This window comes from Rutilus rutilus (genome assembly GCF_951802725.1).
Source record: "Rutilus rutilus genome assembly, chromosome: 13".
NCBI classification, from domain to species: Eukaryota; Metazoa; Chordata; class Actinopteri; order Cypriniformes; family Leuciscidae; genus Rutilus; species Rutilus rutilus.
In genome coordinates this window covers 4,910,172-4,924,924 of record NC_140218.1, presented here as the reverse complement: position 1 = coordinate 4,924,924, position 14,753 = coordinate 4,910,172, and the positions used below count along the sequence as shown (strand labels likewise).

At 36.0% G+C, this 14,753-nt stretch overlaps 1 protein-coding gene across 1 annotated transcript in view; it reads left to right on the top strand.

Moving 5' to 3' along the window:
- Positions 1–14,753, top strand: part of LOC311302516 (uncharacterized protein) — a 197,792-nt gene that overhangs the window by 92,178 nt on the left and 90,861 nt on the right. Inside the window, exon 13 of the mRNA XM_084428460.1 lies at positions 13,348–13,521. Within this exon, the coding sequence (XP_084284586.1) occupies positions 13,348–13,521 (174 nt within the window). The remainder of the gene's footprint in view (positions 1–13,347; positions 13,522–14,753) is intronic.

Below are 14,753 nucleotides of genomic sequence, written 5' to 3'. Positions count from 1 at the left end.
CATTAAAATATCATTCCAATAAGTTCTTAGAGCTGAAACCTAAAGATGAAGTGACTTTGCTGTCACCTGGTGTCTTATTTTGGTATTAAATTAACAAAAAAACAATAATATCAATAGCCACTAGATGGCTATAGTACTTAATGGCTGCATATATAGGCTGAACTCTATGAACCACTGTATAAAATGAATTTGACCTCTTAAGTTTTTGACTATCACAAGTTAAAATTGTAATTTAAAAATATATATATATATCTGTGTTAGGTGAGACTATACAAAGATGCCAAAATATGCTTAGATAAATATGACCATGCTATAAGGAAAAGACGAAAGTAGTAGATCATTTATCATGACTATGATCTGACTCTGAAGGTGTCAGGTGCCAGGTGGTTGATTGGATCATACCAAAAAACATGGTCAGACATTAGCTCATTCAATTCAGTTTTTATATAAAAAAAAAAAAAGCCCAGCTCTGTCATAGGCTCATTGAATGTATTGTTTGTGTGTGTGTGAGAGAGAGAGAGAGAGAGAGAGAGAGAGAGAGAGGGTGATGAGCCAGGTGGATGATTGGATCATACCAAAAAACATGGTCAGACATTGGCTCATTCAATTATTTGTTTTTGTATGTGTGAGTTTTTATATATTTATATATAAGCCCAGCTCATACAGGGCTCATACATAGGCTCATTGAAAGCATTGTTTGTGTGTGTGTGTGTGTGTGTGTGTGTATGAGTGTGAGTTTTTGCCATGATGAGAATGTTGTACAGGATCAGCCCTTCATTTGTGTGTATGTTAGATATGCATTGTATTGGATCTATTGATTTATTTTTACAAAAAAACAAGAAGAATGCTCTAAATTACAGTTTTTCCCATTAATTTTTCCCATTAATTTCTATGGGTGCCCATTTTTGACCCAAATACAAGATTAAGGAGTTGTTTTTTTTTTCACCCACTTAACATTGTAGAATTGAGTCAAAAAAATTGTGTTCAGGAGGCAAACTTAGGAAAAGTAGCCAAGTCTTGTACCGCTCAGATCAAGGGAAGTATTTTTTAAAAATAAATCAAAATTATTTTGCCCACATTTGTCCAGAATACGGTTTTAGGGTTAAAGGGATAATTCTCCCCCAAAAAAGTCATAATTTACTCTCTTAAGTTGTTTTAAACCCGAATAAGTTTCTTTCTTCTGTTGAAAATAAACGTTATTTGAAAGAATGCGAGTAACCACAACAGTTGATGTACCCCTGTGACTTCCATAGTATATATTTTTTCCTACTATGTATGGAAGTCAATGGGGACCAGCAACTGTTTGGTTTTGGGTGAACTATCTCTTTAAGGACAAGCGGCAGCATGTTTATTATTAGGGCTACTGTCTCTTTAAGAACTGCACGCGACGCGTCTAATATACACACATAGCCTACATATGACAAGCAGATTTTAATTAATTTTCTCTGTTTGCTTTCACTTTAGACATAACCAACTTTGTTTATGTAAACAATGTCTGTATTTGACAGTATTAGCGCAATAGAAGACTCAAAAGATAACTTAGTCCAGTAACAGGCTTTTAGTGCATGTGCGCGTCGAGTGTACGCGCTCAGTAAAGCGCATGTTTGAACAGCGCATCAGCAGCGAATGACGTTTAACCGGCAAGGCTTTAAACATCTGGCTGAATCAGACCTCTATCTGTCTTACTGACCCTCACTCTTGCCATGTTCTGTTGGTATAATATGACATAAACATGTTTTAATAAATGCTGCAACACAGAGAAAGTCACCACATTAGCAGCGCGACAAAAGAAACACTTGTTTTCACTATAGCGGGACAAAAGTAACAAGTGTTACTTTCGTCCCGACAGGAACTCCTGACGTTTAAACCCGATTTACTTTTATAATGAAAAACTCTAACAAGGCAAACTTCAGGATGTGTTACAGCACTCAATAACATGTAGATTCATTGATCATTACTGTTTGACATGAAACGAAAAACACATCTTGTAATTAGAAAAAAAGTAGCCTACCGCTTCAGTAATTTACTTATCGAACTCGAAAACTGCTTACTGGACCTAACTGCGGGAAACGATGACGAAATCACGTGATATCTGGCAGCTCCGTCAAGGGTTGCGTACTGAACGTGCTGTCATAGCTTGAAATGCTAATATAGTCAGGGCTCTGAGAAAATCGCTTTGTTACTTTCGTCCCGCGTTACTTTCGCCCCGGTTCTCCCCTATATATATATATATATATAGCCTATATATATATATATATATATATATATATATATATATAGCCTATATATATATGACGTTTAAACGACAAACAATAAAATCAGAACCAGTATTTGCGTTCATGGTTCCAGTGGCAGTAATGCATCCACGGCTTTTCAGAATGTCACAAAGCGTTTTGAGATTGTTTTGAATGAAATATTGAAGTTTATAATGAAGTGTTTTGGCACACCACGACGAGTAGCAAACTCTTTGTTTTGTTTTGCAAACTCAGCTAGCCTGTGGGGGGTTTGGAGAAGGCAATAGTTGCTTTATCGTGGGGGTGCAGGACAGAGGTGTTAATGTTCCGTCTTTCATATGGAGAGTGTCGGAGCCAGCCTGATGAGCAGGCAAAGGCTAAATTCTTTTAAGGATTAATCTCAAAATCTCCAAAAGTCCATAGCCTATGTACAGTAGGCCCTATATCTTATTAAATTATATATTGTAGTTTTATTGATTGTATTTAAAGGTTTTCCACACACAATTTCAATTTAGCAGATACAGAGCTCTTTAATTCGCGACCCACCTCGTTTTATTGTAAGGTGAATTCAGCAAGGCATGTTGTATCTTTGAAGGAACAAAAGCTATTTGTTACAGTTTTTTCTTTCGTGATTTGTGTGGATGACACACAGCGACATATACAGTATTATCAGCTGTATGGTGTTTTTTACGCTGAAATGCTTAATTTCGAGAAAGACCCGCCGCGCGCAGTGAGGGAGACCAAACTTACAAAAAAAATATCCAGCGCGAGAGAGGCAAAGAAAAACGGCTGTTCTTAATTTATGTTGCTTTGAACTTTTTTCGTTTTGTACCGTTTTAATTTTTTAATTTAGCTGCAATTTCTTTGACAATAGAAATTTTAAATGTTGCAAGAATAAGATTCTTATTTTGCATCACAAAGGGAATAAACTATAAACTATCGATGCAACCCTGTTTAAATAAATAAACTGTCCCGACACTTTATTCATACCTTGAAATGTGCGATGGGTTTTCAAACTTAATTAATTTTCTTTTTCTTTTACATTTTCATTGTTTATTTTTTAATTGAAAGTAATACTGTATTGAAAGTATTTTTCTGATTTGTTCGATCTGTTTTGAAAAATGTCTTCCGTTGCTATGGCCGGGTATCACTGTCAGTCATCTCAATCTCGTGAATGATTCACACACACACAAAAAATAATTTAGCAGATTAAAGACGAGCTTCATCATCTTCATTTTCTGGTGCAATCGGCTGACAGTCTTCCTTCATCAGACACAACTGGAATGTTGCAAATTTATGTTGTTATGTACAATTGATAATTAAACAACACGATTGACTTTAAACAGATGCATATTTAAGCATCAAGAACGGAAAAACATAAACACTGTCGGCTGCACTGAGATTCGATCTCAGATCGTTTAAAGCTCCGAGAGGCTATTGTTAATGCTTTGACCACAGAGCTATCGTCTGAATAGCCTAGGTCTACTACTGTTTGGTCGGGATTTGAACCGATTTGAATTCGGCCACGAATTTGTTTTGTTTTATTTTGTTTTAAATGTATTTTTTCATATTTTTCTTTCGTTAATGTTAACCAATTCAGTTGTAGCATAATAGGCCTATATTTTTTCCCTAAAAGTTTGTTTTATTCTCTGCTTTGTTTGTTTATATTTTTACATATTCAATCAGTCTCATTTTTGTTCAAATAATGAAAAAATTTGTGTTTTTTTGCGCCATGTTTCTTTTTTTTCAAAAAAATTTTTTTAAATAAACAGATAGGAAACTTACCTTTTAAATGCCGCAGTTGCTGCTGTTTTGCCCTGTCACTTGCGCCACCCGGTTTAGCCTAGTCATTTCGCGAACGACTTTGAAATTCGACTGGTTTATTTTTGCTGCGGCAGTAATAGGCATTGTGGTTGATTATTTATTAAATAATTCAATTGATAATCATAACAACATGTAAGCCTATTTAATTCTGAATATAACAAAGAATGCTTAAACCAACTAACATCGGTTAGTAACTGCAAGTCCTGAAAATGTTTTAATTTTACGTAAGTAAATGACAAGTAACCTATTGACATAGCCTTTCTAAATTATAGAAAAACTGGGCACACAATTTTAACGTGTCTACTTTGTTTAAATTTAATGAATTTGAATTCGTTCAACCACAATATTTATCTTGAATTTATCTGTGGCCTCTCAGCTCAGATTACTGCCGCGGCAGATTACGTCATAAAGAGAATAAACTGACACTTTTCAAAGTCTGTGATTACAGCGCCACTCAGCGGTAAAAGGCAACAAATACACATCCCAATTTTGCCGCTGCGGGAACGGCGGCGGTAAAAGTCTCATTCTGGTTGTCCACCATCTGTAAGATCCAGACAGGTGAAACATACTATTTTTAAAATGGGTTTGAATGATTGATTCATAAAGACTTCACTTGTTTCACTACTGGATGAATCAGCGCTCTATCAGTTAATAAACTTCTCTCTGTTTATGTCTCTGACGCGGTGAGTCCCGCAGGCGCTGGGCTAACGTTACTCCGCCGCGGTGCGACCCGACCGCTGTAAAGTAGTCCGAGTCTAAACGCTTATTACAGGCTTACCGTAGTGATTCAGGATAGGACAAAAACACGCTTTGAAAAAAGGCATTCATGATGTACTCGCTTATTGTATAATACAATACCATCATATTACAGACAACTGGTGTAATTATGCAGTTGTGGAGACGAATGATGATTCCAGAGCAACACATGCAGATACACTACCAGCCAAACGTGCGGGATCGCTAATATCTTTAAGGTTTTAAAAAGAAGTCTCTTCTGCTGCATTTATTTCATTCAAAATAACAGTAATATTGTGAAATATTATTCCAATGTAAAACAGCTCTTTTCTACGTGAATATATAGTAAAGTGTAACTTTCTATTCATCAAAGAATCCTGAAAGAAAATTGTACACGACTGTTTTCAACATTGATAATAATAATGAATGTTTCTTGAGCATCAAATCATCATATCAGAATGATTTCTGAAGGATCATGTGACACTGAAGACTGGAGTAATGATGCTGAGATTCAGCTTTGATCACAGGAATAAAGTACATTTGAAAATATATTAAAATAAAAAACAGTTATCTTAAATGGTCATAATATTTAATAACATTAATGTTCTTTTGTATTTTTAATCCAATAAATGCAGCCTTGGTGAGCAGAAGAGACTTCAGATCCAGATATATGGATATATTTTCTTTTTGAATTACCGTCATGTTCACTTTGTTTCATTTTCCATAAGAGTGTTATAAACACTCACTTCCAGCCAATGGTCGCACACGGGTTAATGATATCGGCGTGAAGCGACACAAGTGCGTTCTGAAGCTCACACCAGAAGTGATGCGGAAGATGAGCGGCATTCCTGTGAGTTTCACAGTTCGCTTATATCACGCTTCAGAACGTGCTGACGTTTAAGACAAACATGAACTCCTGAATGTGTGTGTGTTGGCCGGAAGCAAAGGCTTATATTGTAAAAAGTTTGAAATATTTGTTTCACTTCAGAAGCACTGATTCATCAGCTGGGGTTTATGGATTACCGTCATGTTCACTTTGTGTGGTTTCTGAATCCACTTGCATTACATGGACTCACAGAGATGATTATTTGCTTACACTACAATAAGGTTTCATTTGTTACACACTAGTTCACTACATTAGTTAACATGAACGAACCATGACAGATTCTTCTACAACATTTATTAATCTTAGTTGATGTTCATTTCAACATTTATTAATACATGTTTTAAATCAAAAGTTGTGCAGATGTGTCCATTAAGAATCACAGGGAAAGGGATTGGGCGATTCGGCCGTGGTGAAGTTCTCTGGCACATGCCGTACATCACCAGTAGGGGGCAGTCCTGTTTCTCTCTCAGTTATAGCGGCACTGAAGACAATAATGTGCAGCGATGTGTTAAACTCTCTCTGGTGCGTATTGACAGCAAGCGGCGAGCTCATAAACGTGTGAGAAACACATTTTTAAGTAGAATATATTGTTTATGAACAGCTCAAATAGAAATAAAATATTAATGATTCAGTTATCAATGGTTCTTACATGCTTGTCATGGGCGTTTGTAGCATAAAAGAGTGTTACAATAACTTTTTAGTGAACTTATAAGTGCAAATATCCCGTCCCATTTTATCAACCCTAATTCCCATATTGTGGAATTATTACACTGTGAATTCATTTCTTTGACATTTAAATAACATATAAAAGATCTTTTGCAAGGACACAATGACGAAAATGTGGCTTATGTCAGTCTAACATAAAATTATATTGCATTTTAATGTCTATCTTTGCCAAAGATATGAACTTTTCAGACATATTAAAATATTTTAATAATATTGTTCATTCATTGGCCACTTAAAAGTACAATCTGTAAAAATGAATAAATGAATAAAATCCCCCGGTTCACTCGAGCAGAACCAGTCCTATTTTAACGTTTCTGATCCTGCGTTTCTTCTGTATTATAAACGTTCAGAAACCGGTTTGATTAGAACAAATACAGATTAATAACGTTATTTTGTTTTACTTTTTTTTGTAGCCTAGTTTATAATAATAATAATAATATTTAGGCTATAATACTACTACTAATAATATCTCTCTTTTCTTTTCTTTGTTTAATGCCATGCCAGCTTCTATGGATATATATATATTTAAGGTGAGGAACAGGTTTTTTATTTAAATAAAACTAAATAAGATGCCAAACGAATTAATTAAAATAAAAAAGCCTACATTCCTCATTCGGCACGAATCCAGATGTTTCATGATTTGCGAATCAAGCTGAACTATTAGGCCTATTATGTAGGCTAAGCTTTGTACTCGGCATTACTGACGTAAAATATCATCTTCCCCATATAACAGCGCAGTGAGGCGGTGGACACGCTGAACGCCACAGATTATATTACAGACTATTCAGATTGAGCGCTGGAACATTTTATATGTTTGACTGTATTTTATTCAGAGGCGGCGGCTCGACCACTGGATTTATTCCTGCCAAGAGAGTAAACTCTTACTCCGTAATTTATGCTCATACAGATAAAAGCAAGACATAATTCATTCATTTACAAAAGATATTCAGATTTTGTAAAATAACGGAAACAAACGTGATGTCTCTGTTTCCTTTATAGATGTTTGGAGCTGAAACTCAGCACGTTTTCTTTCGTGTTTTAATCTGTAATATTTTAGTGAAATATATTTCAGCCTTTTTTACAAGAATCTGTCTAATATTTATTTTCCCAACAAAACATCAAATCAATAGAAATAAAAAGGTTTTATTTTAATTCCATTTTTAGTTTCAATTGACCATAAAAATTTGATTTGTTCAAACTCACATTTACATTTATGCATTTGGCAGATGCTTTTATCCAAAGCGACTTACATTGCATTTCAAGATACACATTTACATTCCTATCAGTTCTTGCTTTCCCTGGGAATCGAACTCATGACATTGGCGTTGCAAGCGCATCACTCTACTGTAGTGTGTGTGTGTGTGTGTGTGTGTGTGTGTGTGTGTGTGTGTTTTCAACACTCTACTGTTTGAGCTACAGGAAAGATTCCTTACCTTTTAAAATTAATTTTACACTCCTATGGCCAACTTTCTTTATTAAAAAATAGTAACACTTTATAATGGGCTAAGGTTTCATTTTGTTAGCATTAGTTCACATGAACCAACAATTAATGAACAATATTCTACAGCATTTATTAATCTTAGTTAATGTTAAGCTCAACATTTTTAAGACAGACAACAGACATTTTTAAGATCCAAAGTTGTATCTGTTAACATGCACTGTGAACTAACATGAACACTAATATTTTATAGTGGGGGCTATAGTGCCCCCGTGTCAACAAGCTTGGCCCCCCCTCTGGCCCCCCTAAATTTGGAATCGTAAAATCACACCAAACAACTGCGCATTTATTCAGTTGCAGCGCCTTCATCTAGGCTACACTGCAGCACGACGTATATGCACATCAAATGTTAACGCAGAGGAACGGGACACTGCAGTTCACAAAAGTTTATTATTTGCATGTGCTTTAAGAGAGGGCATTCACATTTAAATCAGCTGATTTCTGTCACCATTCCATTTACCTTAGTCACATTTAGGTTTTAGCCATACCTTATAGCTTTTCCACCTCCACCTATGTATTTGCAGGGTTTCCATCCTGATGTTTTAATGCAGATTTTAAATTTATGCATAAAAAATTGATGGAAACATGACTATTGTTACATTATGTTGAGAATTTATATTATGGTAATTTAATTTAATTTTCATATTGTTCATGTTGAAAACACATTTTATAAAATAGATTGACATTGCCAATAAAAAAAATATTCTAAAGAATTCAAGTTTGTACTGTTGGGTTATTTGAAACATTGATGAAACTGAAATTTAAAATGAAAATGTAAATTAACAATTTTTTGCAAATATAAAGGCCAAAATATGTTTGCAGTTACATGTTAACAAGGTCATATACTCAGGTATATTTAGGCTAATAAAAAAAAACAAAAAAAACAAGAGTAACACAAACAATCTAGCTTGTATATTGTTGTGTTACTTTTGACCCACCTGTGTGTTACTTTCGTCCCAACTGACGGGGTCGAAAGTAACATGAGCAGTCTTAAGTTCAAAGTGAAATTATACTGAAGTCCTTCTACATTTTTACAAAATACCACCTGGTATTGATAGACCACACTTGTGAGTGACTGACCACAGCAAAAATATATCTCTGTCTAAAACATCATCTTTTCAAATTATGTTTTTCTGAAAAATGGTACTTTCGCCCCTGCTCTCCCCTATATATATATATATATATATATATATTTTTTTTTTAACAGAACTGCTTTTGAAATTACGATTGGAATTATTATAGGCTATAAGTAAAGTCATTGTATAATATTTGTTCCTTAGTGTAAAATGGAAATGCATGGTGATTTTATTTTGTAAATAGGCTATAAGCAAAAAACTATGTTTTAGAACTAGACAAATCTCCCTGCATCAACAATAGACTATAAAATGCTTTAATAGGCTAATATAAAAATATCAGTAGTCCAAGATTCGAACCCGTGTCATCTAAATGATCGTAACGTAAGTTCAACCACTCGGCCACGATTCACTCGTTGCGTCATGGCCTAACGTTCCAGTGTGTGTTCGCTCAAACGCTCTTCATTCAAATGAACGCGCCGCCGCGTTTGTCGAACACTAATTCAACATGCCAGAATAAAACCTGGCTTTAGAACAATGCATAGCGCCACTCGTCGTGGTGTGCCAAAAAAATTACAATAATTTAGTTTCATTTATTTCAGGGTTAATGTTTGAGTTAAAAAAATCCTCTACAAATTAAATGAACACAAAGTCGGCTATAAGAGTCCTTTATAGGCTACGTAAAAAAGCAAAGGGCTTACACTCTTAACATTTAGGCTACTTTGCTTAAATTCGATACATTTATTTTCAGGAGGGCCCAATAAATTTGTAGGGATGTAATTTCAGTATGCTTTACCAACGCTATGTATTCAATTAAAGTTCCAAGAGGTCTGGTCTCTATATTTCCTTCCCAGCTGACACTAATATGCAAGTGCACAGCAAAATTCTATTCTAAAAAAATAGGCCTACTATAGTCTATAGGCCTACTATACTGTTGTAGCCATTAAATAATCTCATTTAGTATCATATTTGTTAAAATATTATAATGTTATTTTTTTCCATCTATGTTGAATATATGAAAAGTGAACAGCATGAGTAAGATAGGATGCATTATATCGAGAGATGGATATGGAGTGGGTCAGACATGATTTTGACCACTTCATTAAGTTTTGTTTAGTAGAAAACCTTTCTTTAAAGTGAATTTCGTTTTCTATAAATTGTATCTTAATTTTAATCAATTTTTCATCAACCAATTGTCATGGAGGCGCCCGCGCGGTCACTTGCGTTGCATGTCAGCTTCTGCTGGAGCGCATCTCATCCTCCTAACTTAACGAAACTCAGCGTATGCCTCACACAGACATGATAAATACATCAAATACACAAAGCTTAAAATGTCTTCAAACGAAATAATTCAAAACGAAAAGAAAAAGGCTACTCTCTGATTATGTCTTTATGTGCATTTATCTCTAGGTGCGTTCACTACAAATATGGCGATCGTCAACTTCATCTTTGCAGTCGACACTGTCAGAAAACACTAGTTTCTTGATAAAAATCAATGCACGCATCACCGGATTTACAAATACACATCTTGCTTGTTGCACGCACACATTATGTCGAAAAAAACGAAATATTATGTTGAAATAACATTATTATTAATAATACATCTTTTAGAATATTTGATTAAATGCTGATTGTTGCGCTTGTTCAATTTAATAAAATTAAATTACAAAATTATATGCCTATTGCCTATATTAAGTCATATTAAGACAAGGCATATATTAGTTATTTTAGCTGTTATGAGAAAAATAAATCTAACGAAATCTAAAATCTAAATCTAATAAATAAAAAAAAAACGTCAATTCAACATGCCAGAATAAAACCTGATTTTTGAACAATGCGTAACGCCACTCGGCCTGGTGTGCCCAAAACACTACATTTTAAACTTCAATGTTTAATTCAAAACAATCTCAAAACGCGTTGTGACATTTTTTTAAAGCAGTAGCCTAGCCTATACATTAAGGGCATTGAAACCAGGATCTTAACTAAAATGCGTTCCGAGTAATCTCTCAAAAATTATGCCACACTACTCCATGTTTTTTTTTTTAAGGACTGCTTTTGAAATCACTATAAATTACTATGCAATTGTATCGCTCACGAGAGCTCTTCATTTATCTAATTCCTCAATAGAATAGTAAAAATATTCCGCGTCATTGCTCCTAATATCGTCTCTATTTTTAACTTTTGATTCTATTTTTTCAGTTCTAAAATTGATTCTATCTTTGGTTCTATTCTGTTGTAGCCTAATAGGCCTATTTATATATATGAAAAATATGCCTATTAGTGCCTTAGGGTTTTATATTTAACCCACTTACATTTTAAAATACGGCAATTGCTGCTGTTTTGCACAATGTCCCTTTGCGCCACCTGGCGGTCATTTCGGGAACGACTTTGAAATGTGGCTGGATTATTTTCGCCGCGGCAGCTGGCGCGGCGGTAATAGGCACTCTGGTTGTCCACCATCTGTACATGTGTGTTCAAGCATATTCTCCCCTTTCTGAGAGGATGTTCTCCACTGCTGGAGACACTGTAAGCTATATGAGAGTCCCACATTCTCCAAGAGGATGCAGAAATATTTATTTTCCTTATTTTTGCAAAAGTTTGTTGACATTACCAGTCTGTTAAACTCATTTGACAAGTATAAGAAATAAACACACACAGGATTGTGCATTTTCCCCTTACTGCTGTGTTTTATTAGTTGTTTTAATCATTTTATTGAATGGGAACCGGAACCGGAAAATGTCTTACGATTCCCAACCCGCTGTTCCCAATAAGCTGTTTCATGATGACTCTCTCTGGGTCAGCGGCAGCGCCAACACAGATTTACAATATCGCGATATGATTTAGTCAAAGGTTTAATAGACAGAGGAATCTGAAGAAGATGGTGTGTGTGTTTGAATGGAGATCCCAGTATTTTAAAGATGAATCGTGCAGCTCTACTGTCTTAGCTCTCTCTCAGCATATGAGCAGCGCGAGGGCTTTCAGTGCTTTCAGTCTCACGGCTCTTCCACACGTCCACTTGACATGGATATTACGACACTCAACACTCATATGCTGCGTTCATGTCATCTCGTAAAGATTGTCACATATAACAACAATCATTATAATAATAATTTTAATAGGTACTCAAAGCCCTTTACAAGGAAGGGGGAATCTCCTCAACCACCACCAATGTGCAGCATCCACCTGGATGATGCGACGGCAGCCATATTGCGCCAGAACGCCCACCACACACCAGCTTACTGGTGGAGAGGAGACAGTGATGAAGCCAATCAGTATATGGGGATGATTAGGAGGCCATGATGGACCGAGGCCAAGGGGCAAATTTGGCCAGGATGCCGGGGTTACACCCCTACTCTTTTTCGAAGGACATCCTGGGATTTTTAATGACCACAGAGAGTCAGGACCTCGGTTTAATGTCTCATCCGAAGGACGGGTTATTATCTACAAGCATAGCGATTATTATTTAAGAAAATAAAGGACTAAATATGAAAGTTTATTAAATGAACTAAAATTATACATTTATAACTATACAAATAATTACACACTGCATACAGTACAACACCATTCTCTGATCAGATCTTTGAAATCAAGCCGTCGTGCTCAATCGTGTTTAATAGACAGCATGACCAGACCATTCAGTCTTTCCTGAGACAGTGTTCACTAAAACATTGACAGGATCATTGAATCAGTGATTTGAACTCGGTAAACTAAATCAGTTCTGTTCATGAATGAATCATCTAGACTGGTTTATTAACGGGTTTCTCCTATTCACGGCAATGAACCGACTCAAATGATTCATTCACGAATCGGACATCATTACAAATGTATATCTATGACTAGAACGACATCGTAAATGTTGATCGATTCCTCACAGAAATCGGCTCCAAGTCTTCAGAAAGCCTAAATATATTCATCACTGGACTAGTTTTATTGTCACTTGGTGATTTTGCGTTTCTGCCCTGCGTCGTTTCTGAATAACCCGCAAACACACACACACACACACACACACAGACAGACAGACAGAAAGACACACACACACAAACACACACACACACACACACACACACACACACACACACACACAAAAACACAAACAGACACACACACACACGTTCCTTAAAATGCTTACAAATACATTAAGCACACACACACACACGTTGGGTTTACATGTTTTATGGGAACTTTCCATAGAAATAATGATTTTTATACTCTACAAACTCTATAATCAATCCCCTAATCCTAACTGATGAATTTTCACAATATGAACTAATGAGTATTTGTATATATTTCATATTGACAGCATTATGTTATTTTTTAAGTGTCATGTTTATCTCTGGATATAGGCTTAATGTGTGTCATTGTTCTCTACAGGTTGAAGAGCTGTGGTGTGACAGATGAAGGTTGTGCTGCTCTGGCTTCAGCTCTGAGATCAAACCCCTCACACCTGAGACATCTGCATCTGTCATATAATAAACTAGGAGACTCAGGAGTGAAGCTGTTCTCTGCTGGACTGGCGAATCCTCACTGTAAACTGGAGACACTGTGGTAAGATCATACGTTACTCTCACATGAAACTGTCACTAGGGGCGTTTCCATTACAGATTTGCGCAAAACTTTTGCGTTCTTTTTTTCTTCTTCTAAATGTCGACAAAAAGCTGTTGCGAAATGACGGTGTTTCCATTAACAGATGTTATGCGACTAAAACTTCATTGTTTCCTCTCGCGATCAGTAAAATCATTCCAAAAATCATGTTAACGGACGTTGGTAGGATTATGTATATCCCAGCCACTGCACTGGCCATTATTATTAATGGAAGGAGATGTGTGTGTGTTTCCAAGCATTAATGGTGAGGAACGACCCTTATTATACTTGTGAGCGGCACATATGAGGAGTTTCTGGGTGTTTCTCCCTCAGTTCTGCTTCAAGGTCTTGATTGTGGCATTTATTTGAGGTTTAGAATCCATTATTCCTGTAATTCTTTTGCCTTTTATGAATTTAATAAAGAGCTCTGTCTCGTCTTCTGTCCAAACACACTGCGTCGTCTACGTCAGGTGACTGTAAATGCGCAAACACTGTTTCTATTGCAGTTTTGCGAAATATTTCTTGTTTGAATGGCCTGAAAAACCTCCTCATGTGAGCGTAAAAACTTTTGCCGGACTCGTCCGTTGCCCTGGAAGGTTTCTCTCTGGTACGCTCTGATAGGAACGACAACTCCGGCAAGAGCAAAGGGGGCGGTATTTGTGTTTACGTTAACCAAAAGTGGTGCTCGCAATTCTCCGTGAGAGAGCGGCTCTGTGACTCCGACATAGAACTGGTATGTGTAAGCCTTAGGCCTTTTTATCTTCCATGCGAATTCGGGAACATTTTAATATGTACTGTTTATATTCCACCTAGTGGGAATGCTGCAAATGCAGCTAAACTTACAGCAGACTGTGTTCATAGACAATTAAGTCGTACCCCTGAAGCACCTTGTTTCATTTTAGGGGATTTTAATCATTGTAAACTTGACGCTGTGTTGCCTGGATTTGATCAATATGTGGACTGTAATACGAGAGGCAAAAACATCTTGGACAAATGTTATGGGAATGTTACCTATACAGCTAAGGTTAAATTGCCATTAGGCTCCTCTGATCATAATGCTGTCCATTTAATTCCGACATATAAGTCCATGCTTAGGAGCAGTAAACCACAAATTAAAACTGTATATGTGTGGAATGATGATGGAATTGAAACGTTAAAAGGATGCTTCTCTTGCACTGACTGGAACGTCTTTCAAA